General features: G+C 35.2%; 3 protein-coding genes across 7 annotated transcripts in view; 2 read left to right on the plus strand and 1 right to left on the minus strand.

Moving 5' to 3' along the window:
- LOC113521479 (uncharacterized) overlaps positions 1-701 on the minus strand; it is a 346,189-nt gene extending 345,488 nt beyond the window's left edge. For all 4 annotated transcript variants that reach the window (XM_052902976.1, XM_052902975.1, XM_052902974.1 and 1 more), the window contains exon 1: positions 438-701. The gene's annotated coding sequence lies outside the window, so the exon portion shown is untranslated. The remainder of the gene's footprint in view (positions 1-437) is intronic.
- Positions 702-10,158: 9,457 nt separating this feature from the next.
- Positions 10,159-12,691, plus strand: LOC116413437 (uncharacterized). Its single transcript, XM_031912646.2, has 2 exons — positions 10,159-10,247; positions 11,850-12,691. The coding sequence occupies exons 1-2, from the start codon at positions 10,229-10,231 to the stop codon at positions 12,605-12,607; spliced, it is 777 nt and encodes a 258-aa protein (XP_031768506.2). The 5' UTR covers positions 10,159-10,228; the 3' UTR covers positions 12,608-12,691.
- An 813-nt stretch (positions 12,692-13,504) lies between these two features.
- On the plus strand, positions 13,505-15,427 carry LOC116413438 (uncharacterized). 2 transcript variants are annotated; one of them, XM_031912648.2, is made up of 2 exons: positions 13,505-13,581; positions 14,630-15,427. In XM_031912648.2, exons 1-2 carry the CDS (start codon positions 13,557-13,559, stop codon positions 15,301-15,303), a joined length of 699 nt encoding a protein of 232 aa, XP_031768508.2. In that variant the 5' UTR covers positions 13,505-13,556; the 3' UTR covers positions 15,304-15,427. The 2 variants fall into 2 exon arrangements, with proteins under 2 accessions (XP_031768508.2, XP_031768507.2); XM_031912647.2 differs by having other exon boundaries at positions 13,522-13,726.
- Positions 15,428-16,707: the final 1,280 nt, after the last annotated feature.

Genomic DNA, 16,707 nt, shown 5'->3' on the forward strand with positions numbered 1-16,707 from the left:
AAAAACGACATTAAAAGGATAAATTGCTTTATAAAAATTGTATACATATATACTTAGATTTGTGGTTTTAACGCATTCGAGTCTCCATAGATACATGGTATCCTTGATGGCACAATATATAGAATATCTAGTAGTAGTTTTACGTAACGACTTACAACCTCCATGGCATCGCCCATGGCATAATATATCGAGAAAGGCAAAAATTCTTTAGTGACATTACTTGTCAAAAATATTAAATATATTTAATGATGTATAATATATTTATTTAAAATGTATACAAAGTGCTTAATTCATATTTATAATAATAAATTTTAAAAAAATCATATTACTTGTAATGGTAGAAATTTAAAAAGTAACGCTTTTTACATTATACCGTACAGTGGAGCGCTATTAAAATTAATATATAAGAGCCGTAATAAAAGAAGCCAGCGACTCACCTGTAATTATACTTTGAAAGCTTGCAAACAGTGTTTTCTACTACCAACTAGCTATATATTATATACACAGCTCACAGCACTAACACAGAACTGCAACTTTATAAAGTCACTAATGTGGTCACATAAAAACACCTCAAATATTTTTTAATCGGCATTCATCGCGTGCGTACCGTTATCGCGTGATACAGTTTACGTATTTCGGCTACATTTTTCTCGTGTTCATAATATTAATGGCGGTGACGTGGCGCACGTCCCTTTCCACGAACGCACCTTGCTGTACTGAGGGGTAGGAGACCAAACCCCTACACTCCAATACTACAAATCATAGAGTAGACAGAACGCGCAGACTGTCAAAAACTCTGCGACTTGTACGAAGTACTTTTCATTTTATTATTGAGGTAGTACAACGAAGTGATATTTCCTATTTTTATCACTTGTTTCTGCTATCCCTTTGTAATTTACAGTCTTAAAAATAAAAGTAACAAATTCTTCTATACACACTCGACCTCCTTAAAAAAATCTCTTTGCAATTTATATGTGATAAAAAACCAGCAATGGAAACTGAAAATATATGTATATTAATGAAGAAAGCTTAAAACTAGAACCGTGAAGGGGTGCCAAAGGAAACAATAAAAAATGTGTGAATTTTATATATGTGAAATAATGATATAAAGACTGTAAACAATATGCACGATTCTGAGACGCCATTTTTCTGTTAATCTAATATTTTAATTTGATAGATTCATGAATGTTTTTTATACCCCTGAGATGGCAAACAAACATACGGCCCACTTGATGGTTAGCGGTTACTGTAGCCTATGAACGCCTGCAATACCTGGAGCATTACGCACGTATTGCCGACCCTGAAGAAACCTCTTTATCCTCTATGTCTCTTGGAAAAACTTTTACAGGGAGCTCATTTCATTACCTTTTTATGAACCATCATATACTAAATTTATAACAATCTTTACTTAAACCTATTAATAATTTAGTTCATATTGTTCCTTATACTTAAGATTTCGCTGTAGTAACAAATATAAGTTTTAGAAATACGTTTAGCTAAATAACACTATAGAATCGATCCTAATATAAGCGGCCTGCACACACTCCACACTCTGTAGGCAGAATCTCGTGAACATTCTCTACAATGTAAGGATACACCTATCTGTGTAATACGCGAAATCCGCAAGTTTCATCGTATAATCTTTGACATATTACAGGGTAGAGCAGAACGGGACGGATTATTACGAGCCAGGCTTCGCGGGAAGAGTGCACACGTAGACGGACACGACTATGTATGACCAACTTTTCTTTCAGTTCAAATAAAATATGAGATCGGGCGCGCCGCTTCGGTTGGTGTGTGACGAATTATTCAACGATTGCCCACTATTGATCACAAAGGGTTAATACTTATTCGATTGTGATAAAGCGATCATGTTGCGGCCGCTTTCAGCTAACTTCAAAAGGAGTTCCGATTCGATTGTAGTTTTTGTGTGTCTGTTATGCAATGTTGTTGTTAAATCGGGATCAATTTTGAAGATTCTGATTTTACCAGAGTGAGACGTTGTACAAAAGTCGTTTGCTTGGGTACCTCTGTCCCGTTTGTGTTTCAACCGTAAAAGCAGTTGTGTTTGCATGGCTGTGTTTCAGTTTGAAGAGTGGAATATAGCGTGAATTTATAGGGTACAGAGGAATAACATCTGAGTCCTCAGGAATGGCACCGCATGGGTGATATCATGAGCGAAACATTATACTCTTTCTTTCAAGGTTCTGTTCCGAAATGTTACAATGATGCGTCCGTTCGTCTGTCACAGCGGTATATCTCAGAATCTATTAATGCTATCAATGAAGTTATTTTACATATTGTTCATTACATAATGTATGAGGGACATTGCAATGAAATAGGAAAAATATTTCTTTTTTTTGCTAAGAGGTCTAAAAAGGTATTCATTCAATTGATTTACTAGCTTAAATGAGATATCATATAAAAATGCTTCATTTGTAGGTACATTTAATTTTTTTTTTTGCTATATAGTTGTTTACTTATGATCGAAAATATGAAAAAATACTATTCAATGTGCATATTGGGTAGGTCTGAGAATCGGCCAACATCTATTTTTCATACCCCTCAATGATAAGGGTGACCCACACCCAAAATTTTATTTTTTATTCGTTTGACAATTTTTTTATTTTTATTTTATTACGTAAATCATAATACATAATGCATTGAAAAATACATACAAATTCAAATTTTCACGCTTTTATAATCAACCCCTGATTTTTATATGCCACAATAGGCTTGCAGTAGGATAAATTTTCATGTATAATTCTCAAAATAACGTATATGGTAAAACAACGTTTGCCGAGTCATATATATATATATATATATATATATATATATATATATATATATATATATATATATATATATATATATATATATATATATATATATATATATATAATTATATAGTCAACTATTGGACAAACAAAGATATGGGTAGGCGGTGCATTCATGAATTGAGGAAACATAAAGTAATATTTAAATTATAATGTATAAATACGACAATAAAAAGATGCTGTGTGGTCCCGCCATAGAATAGGCCACCACTTCCTTTCCCATGGATGCCGTACGAGGCGACTTCGGGAGGGCAACATATGGGCAGAAGCTACTCTCTTAAAACATCTCCAAAGCCTAACTGCGGTTGCCAATCTGCCTGCCAAGTGTAGCAACTACTAGCAAAACCCCCCAAGGGAGAGGCTTATGTTCAGTGATGGACAATTAAAGGCTAACATGTTAATGATGAAATAAATAAAACATTATATTAACACGTTAATTACCCTGTCTGTCATATGTATATGACGCTAAGAAGTTCTACATGAGCCATAACAGACATATTTGTTTATTTATTTATTTATCTCTTTATTTTTTTTTACACAACAAGCATGCGGCTCACCTGATGGTAAGTGACTACCGCCGTCCATTGTCACCCACAACACCTACGGCTTTGCAGGTGTGCTGCCGGCCTTTTAAGGAATGTGCTCTTTTCTTGAAGGTTATGTTGTCGTATCGGTTCGGAAATACTGCTGCTGGATGTTGATTCCAAAGAGTGGTTGTGCGTGGGAGAAAGTACCTTGAGAAACGCACGGTGGAGGACCGCCACTCGTCCAGATGGTTGGGATGAAATTTTAGTTTATGGCGGGTTATACGATGGTGAAAAACAGCATTGCACCATAAATAAAAATATACAATGACAAGTGAATAATTCAAGTGAAATACAGTAACATAAATACAGATTGAAATATACACATAAAGGTACAAAAGGCGCTATCGCTCTTATCTTATCGCTAGGGCAATCTCTTACAGACAACCTTTGGTTAAAGGAGAACAGATAGAAATGGACAGGTGGCGCAAGAGTGAATTAATAATTTTTCGTGCATAAAATACAAAAACCTGTAATGCACAGAAATATCGTATACATATAATATATTAAACCAATTAATTTAATAACGGAAATATGGCAATTCGCACTAGCCATATTTCCGTTATACAATGTCAACACGATATATATCAATATATATTATATCAATTTCTTCCACGCACAACCACTCTTTGGAGTCAATTTCCAGCAGCAGTATGTCCGAACCGATATGACATCATAACTTTAAAAAAAAAGAACGTATTCCTATTTAAAAGGCCGGCAGCACACCTGTAATGCCGCTGGTGTTGTGGGTGATCATGGGCGGCGGTAGTCACTTACCATCAGGTGGCCGCATGCTCGTTTGCTCCCTGTGTTGTAAAAAAAAAACATCAAAGGCGAGGCTTACGATCAGCGGTGGACAGTTAAAAGCTGATGTGATGATTAAATAAATAAAACATTATATTAATACCTTCTGAAATAGTTTACACACATTTATATATGTCGTACTGGCCATATGGCATGGATATTTCCTATTTTTATCACTTGTTTCTGCTATCCCTTTGTAATTTACAGACTTAAAAATAAAAGTAACAAATTCTTCTATACACACTCGACCTCCTTAAAAAAATCTCTTTGCAATTTATATGTGATAAAAAACCAGCAATGGAAACTGAAAATATATGTATATTAATGAAGAAAGCTTAAAACTAGAACCGTGAAGGGGTGCCAAAGGAAACAATAAAAAATGTGTGAATTTTATATATGTGAAATAATGATATAAAGACTGTAAACAATATGCACGATTCTGAGACGCCATTTTTCTGTTAATCTAATATTTTAATTTGATAGATTCATGAATGTTTTTTATACCCCTGAGATGGCAAACAAACATACGGCCCACTTGATGGTTAGCGGTTACTGTAGCCTATGAACGCCTGCAATACCAGGGCTATTACGCACGTATTGCCGACCCTGAAGAAACCTCTTTATCCTCTATGTCTCTTGGAAAAACCTTTACAGGGAGCTCATTTCATTACCTTTTAAACCATCATATACTAAATTTATAATATTTTTTACTTAAACCTATTAGAAATTTAGTTTATATTGTTCCTTATACTTAAGATTTCGCTGTAGTAACAAATATAAGTTTTAGAAATACGTTTAGCTAAATAACACTATAGAATCGATCCTAATATAAGCGGCCTGCACACACTCCACACTCTGTAGGCAGAAACTCGTGAACATTCTCTACAATGTAAGGATACACCTATCTGTGTAATACGCGAAATCCGCAAGTTTCATCGTATAATCTTTGACATATTACAGGGTAGAGCAGAACGGGACGGATTATTACGAGCCAGGCTTCGCGGGAAGAGTGCACACGTAGACGGACACGACTATGTATGACCAACTTTTCTTTCAGTTCAAATAAAATATGAGATCGGGCGCGCCGCTTCGGTTGGTGTGTGACGAATTATTCAACGATTGCCCACTATTGATCACAAAGGGTTAATACTTATTCGATTGTGATAAAGCGATCATGTTGCGGCCGCTTTCAGCTAACTTCAAAAGGAGTTCCGATTCGATTGTAGTTTTTGTGTGTCTGTTATGCAATGTTGTTGTTAAATCGGGATCGATTTTGAAGATTCTGATTTTACCAGAGGTAGACTTGGTACAAAAGTCGTTTGCTTGGGTACCTCTGTCCCATCTGTGTTTCGACCGTAAAACAGTTGTGTTTGCATGGCTGTGTTTCGGTTTGAAGAGTGGAATATGGCGTGAATTTACAGTGTTCAGAGGAATAACACCTGAGTCCTCAGGAATGGCAACGCATGGAAGATATCATGAGCGAAACATTATACTCTTTCTTTCAAGGTTCTGTTCCGAAATGTTACAATGATGCGTCTGTCACAGCGGTATATCTCAGTATCTATTAATGCTATCAATTTGAAATTTGAAGTTATTTTACATATTGTTCATTACATAATGTATGAGGGACATTGCAATGAAAATGAAAAATATTTCTTATTTTGCTGATAGGTCTAAAAAGGTATTAAAAATTTATTTACTAGCGCAAATAAGATATCATATAAAAATGCTTCATTTATAGGTACATTTAAAAATTTTTTTTGCTATATAGTTGTTTATATATGTTCGAAATTGTGAAAAAAATACTATTCTCCCCCCCCCCCCTCCCCCTTTCCCCCACTTATCTAATAAGTTTGTTAAGCGAAAAATTTGAAATAATTATAAATCATAATTATTTCAAATTTTTAATTATAAAGATAAAGGTGAATAGTATAAGAAAAAATTAAACATTGTTTCTACCGCCGTTTTTTTTTAGAAATTATCACAACACCAAGAACTGGACTAGTTCTAACCATATTTTTTTTTAAATATAACAGTTTTCATCGCACAGTGGCAGTCAATACTTACATTATAATTATTAAATTAATAAAATAAATAATAAAAATTATAATAACAACATTTGAAATATAAATATAACACTATAAATTAATTACAGTACATTTTTTTTATACAACCTAGAGTGGCAAACAAGCTGACGGCTCACCTGATGGAAAGTGGTAACCGTCGCCTATAAACATGAGCAGTACCATGGACATAACAGAGTATACTGTTTCGCGTACATGATACCCCCCATGCGTTGCCATTCCTGAGGACTCAGGTGTTATTTATCTGTACTCTGTGAATTCACTGCCATATTACACCTTTCGAACTGAAACACAGCCATGCAAACACAGCTGCTTCATTGTAGAAACGCGAATGGGACAAAGGTGCCCAATCAAACAACTGTGACGGACGGATGGATGGGAAGATGGATGGATAGGCGAATATGCGAATGAGCGAGTATTTTCATGAAATTTTGTGTGCATATTGGGTAGGTCTGAAAATGGACCAACATCTATTTTTCATACCCCTCAGTGATAAGGGTGATACACACCCAAATTTTTTTTTTATTTTTATTTTATTATGATTTAGCATTGAAAAATATATACAAATTCAAATTTTCACGCTTTTACAATCAATCCCTGTTTTTTTATATGCCACAATAGGCTTGCAAGATGGCAATCGAATATATATATAATTACTAGTCAATTATTCGGCAAACAAAGATATGGGTAGACGGTGCATTCATGAATTGAGGAAACATAAAGTAATATTTAAGTTATTCATTAATTATAACGTATAAATACGACAATAAAAATGCTGTGTGGTCCCGCCATAGAATAGGTCACCACTTCCTTTCCCATGGATGTCGTACGAGGCGAATTTGGGAGGGCAACAGATGGGCAGAAGCTACTCTCTTAAAACATCTCCAAAGCCTAACTGCGGTTGCCAATCTGCCTGCCAAGTGTAGCAACTACTAGCAAAACCCCCCAAGGGAGAGGCTTATGTTCAGTGATGGACAATTAAAGGCTAACATGTTAATGATGAAATAAATAAAACATTATATTAACACGTAAATTGCCCTGTCTGTCATATGTATATGACGGTAAGAAGCTCTACATGAGCCATAACAGACATATTTATTTATTTATTTATTTATCTCTTTATTTTTTTTTACACAACAAGCATGCGGCTCACCTGATGGTAAGTGACTACCGCCGTCCATTGTCACCCACAACACCTACGGCTTTGCAGGTGTGCTGCCGGCCTTTTAAGGAATGTGCTCTTTTCTTGAAGGTTATGTTGTCGTATCGGTTCGGAAATACTGCTGCTGGATGTTGATTCCAAAGAGTGGTTGTGCGTGGGAGAAAGTACCTTGAGAAACGCACGGTGGAGGACCGCCACTCGTCCAGATGGTTGGGATGAAATTTTAGTTTATGGCGGGTTATACGATGGTGAAAAACAGCATTGCACCATAAATAAAAATATACAATGACAAGTGAATAATTCAAGTGAAATACAGTAACATAAATACAGATTGAAATATACACATAAAGGTATAAAAGCGCTATCGCTCTTATCTTATCGCTAGGGCAATCTCTTACAGACAACCTTTGGTTAAAGGAGAACAGATAGAAATGGACAGGTGGCGCAAGAGTGAATTAATAATTTTTCGTGCATAAAATACAAAAACCTGTAATGCACAGAAATATCGTATACATATAATATATTAAACCAATTAATAACGGAAATATGGCAATTCGCACTAGCCATATTTCCGTTATACAATGTCAACACGATATATATCAATATATATTATATCAATTTCTTCCACGCACAACCACTCTTTGGAGTCAATTTCCAGCAGCAGTATGTCCGAACCGATATGACATCATAACTTTAAAAAAAAGAGCGTATTCCTATTTAAAAGGCCGGCAGCACACCTGTAATGCCGCTGGTGTTGTGGGTGATCATGGGCGGCGGTAGTCACTTACCATCAGGTGGCCGCATGCTCGTTTGCTCCTGTGTTGTAAAAAAAAAACATCAAAGGCGAGGCTTACGATCAGCGGTGGACAGTTAAAAGCTGATGTGATGATTAAATAAATAAAACATTATATTAATACCTTCTGAAATAGTTTACACACATTTATATATGTCGTACTGGCCATATTTCCGTTATACAATATCAACACTTGAATGTAGCCTTTTAATATTCCAAGAACTGTATTATGTGAATGAAAGAATGAATCAAATATTTATTGCGTCGATATTACATGTCTCACTTCTTCGGAACTGTTTTTTATGTTTGTGTAGGTCGAGTTCCGGTTTCGTAACGCTTGCGTCACAGTATATCGGCCATCCAATAACAATCAATAATGAATATTGTATAAGCATTCGTTATTTTTAAAATAAACTACCTGCAACAGTTCTTAAAAAATAATGTTTTTTTTTTTTTTACAACACAGGGGGCAAACGAGCATGCGGCTCACCTGGTGGTAAGTGACTACCGCCGCCCATGATCGACCACAACACTAAAGGCATTACAAGGTGTGCTGCCGGACTTTTAAAAAGGAATATGCTATGTTACCTGATATTTTATTACAAATCGTAGAATATATAATATCTTAAAATACATATATTGTTTACCGTCTTTCTTCGTACAAAAATACTCTATTTTATAAAGAAAATATACGTATACAGTATTAATTTGTACCCGCGACCTCATTCTCGTAACCGAGATATATTTCATGACCAGGTAAAAAGCAGCCTTCCCATCCCATACAATATATGCATGTCATACATACATACATATCTGTCACGGCTGTTTCCCATCAGGGTAGGCAGACACAATGGAACGCCAAATGCTTCGATTCAAACAAACCATACATACATGCCGATAAAACGCTTACAGGTAACAAACTCACCTTCACTTTTTGTCTAGTAATTTGGGGGGGGGGGGTTGTTAGTGATGCGGATTGCCAGTCTCATTGCTAACAATATAACCAGAGGGAGACTTTGTATAAAAGTTGATTGCTTGGGTACCTCTGTCCCAATGTTTCAACCGTGAAGCAGTTGTGTTTGCATGGCTGCTTGTTTGCCATTCTAAGTTGTATAAAAAATAAAACTTGTCAGGTCGACCTCATCGTGTCCTGAAAACTAGCTAATTCCAGGTGTATTCATCACGGTGGACTAACTGACCTGCCTTTTCATTCTCACTTATTATTCACTGGTGCCCCGCCAGCTTATACCGTTAACGCAAGTGAGGTTACCATTCCATTATCATCATTAAAAAAAGTCTAGTAACTTGACTTAGAACTGGCTGGAAGAAGATGCATGAATTAGTTGCACCGACAAGAGGAAACTCTTAAATGAATGAAGAAAGAAAATATCCAGACATGTTTCGATGTTATCTATACTTATAATAAATCTGTAGAGAGATCAATTCTGTACATGAAATATATTTCCAAAATAACTATCAGGGGGTGATTAATGATCGATACTGATGCCAAAAATGCAATCAGTAAAATTTTTGTCTGTCTGTCTGTATGTTCGTTATAGAAACAAAAACTATTCGACGGATTTTAACGAAACTTGGTACAATTATTCTTCATACTTCTGGGCAGGTTATAATATACTTTTCATCACGCTACGATTAATAGGAGGAGAGCAGTGAAGGGAAATGTTGGGAAAACGGGAGAAGTTACTCTATTTTTAAGCTTCCGTGGCGTGTGCAGCCTTAATGGCCACTTTTTAAAATGTAAAAATGTCCACCCGTGCGACGCCAGGACGAGCCACTAGTCTTAACTATAAACAATATTTAATTGAATTGTTAATACCTGATAAAAATTATAATTAAGATAAAGTATACAATTTACATACACTTTTAGGCTAGATTTTGCAGAAGGATAATAGAATTTATAGGATATTTTCCATATTATAAAATATAGAATAATTATACTAAATATGTTACTAAGTTATATTAGTAAGTATATATTATTAGCTTAGATTAATATAGATAGAGTGTCTCCATACAAATGCTTCGAGAAAAACGGGTCAACTTTTTCATACAATTTTACGTGATAAATAGTTATGAGTGTTTCCTTTATAACTTCTATATTTAGTTTGTTTTATAATTTTTGCACCTTTTTAATGCGTAAAAACTCAGTTTATCTAATAAATAATTAAATATAAATACGCCAAGGTACATTGTGTGAGTAAATATTACAACTAGTGACACAGATAAAAAGGGAGGAAATTGATTGTTAGCAATTGAGTTTGACAGCTCCATTGTTAGCAATATGCCTTATTAGGTTGACCTCCACGTGATTCCCCCTGGAAACCGTCGTGAACAATTCTTGTTGAATTCGTCACGATGGGCTAACTGATCTAATTCATCTTCACCTATCATCCTTCACTGGTGCCCCGCCGGTGTATATCGATAGCGCGGGTGGGGTTACCATTCCATTATCATCCATTAAAAAAAAAAACAGATAAAAAAACGAATCAGCTAATTTGACAATTAGCTGATAAAATGTTGACCCGTTTTTGAGACTCGATGCTCCATCTATATAATCTAAGATTATCACATTATATCAAACATTCCCTGTGTGGCAACAGAGTAAGTAAACAACATGTCATCTTTCCTTTTCACCCTCGAGATGTCGTAAAAGGTGACTAAAAAAATAAAAAACAAGAGAAGCAAAATCCTATATGAAATGAAATGGCAAATAAATCCTGCTCAAATTATTTGACGGAAGACTTTGTACAAAAGTCGTTTGCTTGGGTACCTCTGTCCCATTCGTGTTAGCCGTATAGCAGTTGCGTTTACATGACTGTGTTTCGGTTTGAAGGGTGGGATATGGCGTGAATTTATAGGGTACAGAGAAATAACACGTGAGTCCTCAGGAATGACAACGCATGGGGGGTGTCATGGGCGTAACACTATACTCTGTTATATCCATGATACTGCTCATGTCTATAGGCGACGGTTACCACTTTCCATCAGGTGGGCCGTCAGCTTGTTTGCCATTCTAAGTTGTATAAAAAAAATTTGCCGTTTACTGTCCACTACTGAACATAGCCTCCCCCATACACTGCCATAAGGAACGATCCCGAGCCACCTGCATCCACTGACTCCCTGCAATGCGTTTGAAGTCATCGCTCCATCTTATATGGTGTCATCCTATACTGTATTTGCAAGTACGACGTTACCACTCAATAACCTTTCTTCCTCATTATTTGTCTATGTGACTTGGAGCTATGTAGTCAGCCCATTTCTACTCTAGCTTCTTGGTAAGCTTTTGTTTTATTTCTGAGAATCATTATTTTCCTAACAATTCCTTATTAATAAAAAAAAGCAGAAAGTGTGTTCGTTTATTTATTACCTCTTGGCAACTTTATAACTTAACCAATCACTTTGAAAGTTACTACATGGAATGGAAAAAGTCTAAGCTATTTTTATCTCGATCAGTAGACATATCCCAGTTACACGGACGAAGTCGCCGGTAAAAGCTTGTTACGAATAAACGAAAACTCTTCATTGTTCTCTTCAAAGAAAAACACATTTACATAAATTATATTACAGATTTACTGGGAATTTTGACTATTGTAATAAATGTGAAGGCAGTTAACGTAACGTCTGTTCAAAACAACTCAACACCACCGAATGAAAACAATATGACAATTCAACAAAAACAATGGCTTTTTAGAGATTATATAAAAAAATTCAGCCCAGTCGTAGTGTGGAAGAGAATTGATGAGGAGAACAAAGCGTTAGGTGTTAATAAAACTGTAAAAGATGAGTTAGAAAATGTACTGAAGGGTATAGATGAAACCGATGAGTTGTTGTCCCTAAAAGTAGAAGACGGTGACGCAAAAATTATACTAGAAAGAGACGGAAGGAAAAGATGGGTGCCGCCGGGGAAATACGATGAGAATAGATCACAGCGGGATCCTTTTTATCTAAGGAAAAGATTTTTTGAACTGATGAAACAAGCCATCTATCAGGCGAGAAACAAAATGGTGTTAATGCAAATGTTCAGGAAGAAATATTCCAGTTCCCCGTTGTACAAGATGGGCTTTTTGTTCAGCAAAACGGATACACGTTGCAAGATATTTTCAAAATTTGCATTCCGATCTTATAAAGCGTGTAGCACGTTAAGGCAAGGGAAACATTATAGGCATGATATATACGGTGCTCTACAAACTGAAGAGAGATTAGTTCAAATATGGTTCGAAATAGAGTTGCTTACCGATTTAATTGTACAAAACGACGTGAACTGCAAAGCAGTGATAAAGAAGTATCAACATGACAGAATAAAGCATTGGAAATTCATTGATTGAAATTAACTTTTTTTCATACAACACCTGAGTGAAAACTTGAAAATATTCTATATCCAATTCTTTTTTTAAAAAAATATACATATATTCAATTTTTTTTTATTATATTTACTCTTTGTCTATTATTATCATCATCATCTTATCAGTCCATGTCACTGGTCCATCATTATATATATATATATATAGGCCTCCCCCATAGTTGTCACGTTTAGCAAGCGAATTGACAACCGCAGTTAGATTTTGCTGATGTAGTGAAAGCGCTATAGATTTTTTTTAATAAATAATCACGTGAAATTCCGCTGGAGGAATAGCGGGGATCCCAGATTAATTTTGTTTGTCCTCTAGTCAGGGGATTGGGCACTGACAACATTTTCGAATAAGGAAACCTTTTTTTTTTGTAAGGCAGAGTGCCGCTCACTTGTCCATGGGTGCCTCGTAAGTACATGCACTAAGGTCAGCCCTGGACAGAGGTACCAATGCAAATGACTTTTATGTTTTATAATAACAGAAAGTTCAAAAAGCTTAAAGTATATAAACTCCTTTCGTAAGTGAAAATTAAAACACTCGACACTAGAGAGCGCCATCTTTTATGTTTAGGTCGTAAGAAGTAACTAAGGGAATGAAGAGGGCTTAGCAGCAACGTCCCTCTTAAAACATCTCCAAAGCCTAATTGCGGTTGCCAATCCGCCTGCCAAACATGGCAATTACCGTCAAAGTCCTCCAAGGGGGAGGCTCATGTTCAGCAATGGAGAGTTAAACGATGATATAATGATTATGAATAAATAAAACTAAAACAATCATGTGTAATGCCTATTTTATTTCAATTGTTATATTAAATAATAATTTTATTAATTATTATTTGATTAAAATTATACCTATTACACAAAACATCTAATAAAATAACGTCATTAATCAAGTGAGAACAAACGCAGTTTCAATCTCAGCAAAAACTATGCTATTATTAATACTTCTATTATGTACGTATTGTTTTTAAAATGACAACAACTTATTAATATCCCACTACTGGGAATATATGTCGCCCTATGGAGAAACCCATGATCAGTACGGTCGTTCATTGTATTTTTCTTGTCTCTACGAATGGTAGTTACTGCTTTTCATCAGGTATACTGTCAAATTTTACAGTATTGCACATGTCACAAGTGAAATTTCATATTCTGCGCCATATCATATATCACTCCTGATCGCTTTACAAAAAGCGCTAAAAATTTTAGAAACAACACTGTCTATAAAACTGGGCCTTACAGAGTGGGCAAATAGAGATTTTAAGTGTCTATTCGCGTCTTCTTATTAAAAATCATATTTCACTATTACTAGCAAATAGCTGCGAGTTCGATATTAAATCATTGCAAGCGAAAATCATTTTTTTGTGATTTGTTACTCGTGATAATGAAATAAATGTATCAATAATTTTCATGCCTAATACTTTCTCTACGATTACCAACAAATAATATTTAATAAATAATAATTAATGGGCATCAATAATTTACAGAGATGTCCAAAAATTTTTGAACATCTCTATAAGTTATGCTTCTCTTTCCGCGTCTAGGGAAAGTAGATAAAGTTTTGTTTGAGAAATCAGTTCAGAGTACGATAAGACCTGAAGAAGGTAAAAGCCCTTAAAATAATAGTAAAAAAAAATTTAATAATATTAATAGTCAGTCCTCAAATGTTGGCAGTTACACGCATGCTAGTGGTAGTGGAATTTAACAAAATAACTCTAAACAACTAACCAATTATGTTTTATAATAATAGCGATGATCTAATATTATAAATGTGAAAATTTTGAAGGACTACTGAATGAATTAAATTGAAATTTAGAAAAGCCATATACTAAATTACAAAATAGGATATTTTATTTACCAATTCGCAGTTAAAGCCGCGTATTTAGCTTTATTAGCTGCACTAATAATAGTCATCTTAAGGTCCAAAAGGTGACGATAGGGATAAATCAATGTTCACCGAATCAGCTATCAGTAATTAAATAAGCAGCTAAATTGTTCACAGATGCAACGATAATTTCTTGCGACTATAACAATACTGATTATCCCGATATCCAAGATATATTTTCTATTCTGAAAAACAATGAAACGCAATTACCTTCAGACGTGAAAGCTCTAGACGTCAAACTGAATATAGAAACACTAGACGTTAACAAATTTAAAAAGAAAATGCAAACTTACGAGGCAGAAATGTCGAAACTGTATAATATAAATAACAATACAATTAACAATACCGAAGTATTCAGTAACGACACTAGAAGATTTTATATTCCTTACATATGGTCTTGGTGGAATGCAGCGTCTACGATGGCTCACAAATTAAAAACATTGGACATGATGCTACAAGTATTACATATGGCAAAATTTAAAATAAATCAGTTGGAAACGTCTAAATACTTCAATCAGAAAGATACTGGCTACCGCATAGCATTTCTGTACAGACGGCTCAGAAGAATTTACAGAAAAATTATAGACATTTATATGACGACAAAATTGAAAAGAGACCAAGGCAAAGATTCGAATATTGCCATTTCTGGCCATCAGAGGGCGGTTAGGTTCCACGTTGATTTCTTGTACTTATGGTGGGTATTGATCCGTATAGACAAAAGATTTCAAGATCAGAAGAAATCAGCAAGTACAACACGTGCTACTCTAAAACGAAAAAAAACTAAATATTAAAATATCAACTTTTCATTACAGTCCAATAACTTCATTTATATGACCAGCTCCAGTTTAATTAGAATAAAGACTCACAAACGTAACCTTCGTTCCAATAATACTCTCCAATTATCTTTCCCCTCTCACCGTACTGGTTACGCTTCAAACTCTTTCTCTTACATTCTTTACGACTCTGGAACACGCTTCCTGATGCCATTGAGAGATTACCGACTAAACCGTCTTTCAAAAAAGCGTTCACGCTCACTTTTTATCTTTATCCGAGCAGCAAGTAATATAGTATATATCATATATGTGTAAGTATATTCGTTATTCATATATATTTATTCGTTTATATATGTAATTTTAGTATGTATGTATATCAATAATTAGTAGTACCGCATTCGAGTATTCTGACACTTCCCTATGGTTGAGTGGGAGAGAATGCTTTTAGCATTAAGTCCGCCATGTACACATATTTGTACTAATGAATAAATAAATAAATAAATAAATAAAAGACGTGCACAAGTGAGAAATGATTAGTGAGGATGAAAACAAGTCAGTGGGCCCATTGTGACGAATTCACATCATCCATTACTGGTACGTATTATACGTGCCAGTGTATACCAATAGCGCGGGCGGGGTTACCATTCCATTATCAGCCATTAAAAAAAATCATATCGAGGGAAAGGGATTATTAGTAATGCGGACTACCAGTCCTACTGGTGCCCCGCTAACGTACACCGTTAACGCAAGCAAAACTACCATTCCATTATCATCCATAAAAACTCCCCGTTACGGAAAATCGCTTCTTCCACTCTTCAAATTTGAAGTATGGTAGAATCAGAAAGTCAGTTTTTTTTTTTTTATGAAGTACTATCTTCACTGTCTAGTTTTTACATTTTATACTTACAACACAAAATCAGACATAATTGTTTTGGAGTGAGTTATTGAAGTCGCTGGCGGAAGACCCAAAAAAAAAACAATTTTATAAATATAACTAAATTTAATTCTAAAATTAATTATTACAATAATAAGTGTCTTCGGATCGATGTGTGATCCGTAAGTGAAGTCATATCGAATCAAACGTAAAGGAAATGGGTATTTTTGCTGTGGGAATTGAAATGCTGACTCGACGCAGGTATCTTTCTCGGTAGCGCGCCTTCTTGCGTCATGCTAGATGGTCCGATCCGATCGCCGTTGAAGGTGTGTCGTAATACTTGATAACTACTATAACAAGTGTTTCATGTAAATACTTTCATAATCATCATCAGTCGTCAACTGTCCACTGCTGATCATAGGCCTCCCCCATAAGAAAGGTTTTGCAAGAAGTTATTACTCTTGGCTTGACAACCTGCCTGGCACCGGTCGTTTAGCTTTGGTGATGTTTTAAGAGGGATGCTACTGCCCACCCGTCGACCATTAAAT

The sequence above is a fragment of the Galleria mellonella genome, unplaced genomic scaffold, assembly GCF_026898425.1.
Source record: "Galleria mellonella isolate WM207_F2 unplaced genomic scaffold, CSIRO_AGI_GalMel_v1 utg99, whole genome shotgun sequence".
In the NCBI taxonomy this organism is placed as follows: domain Eukaryota; kingdom Metazoa; phylum Arthropoda; class Insecta; order Lepidoptera; family Pyralidae; genus Galleria; species Galleria mellonella.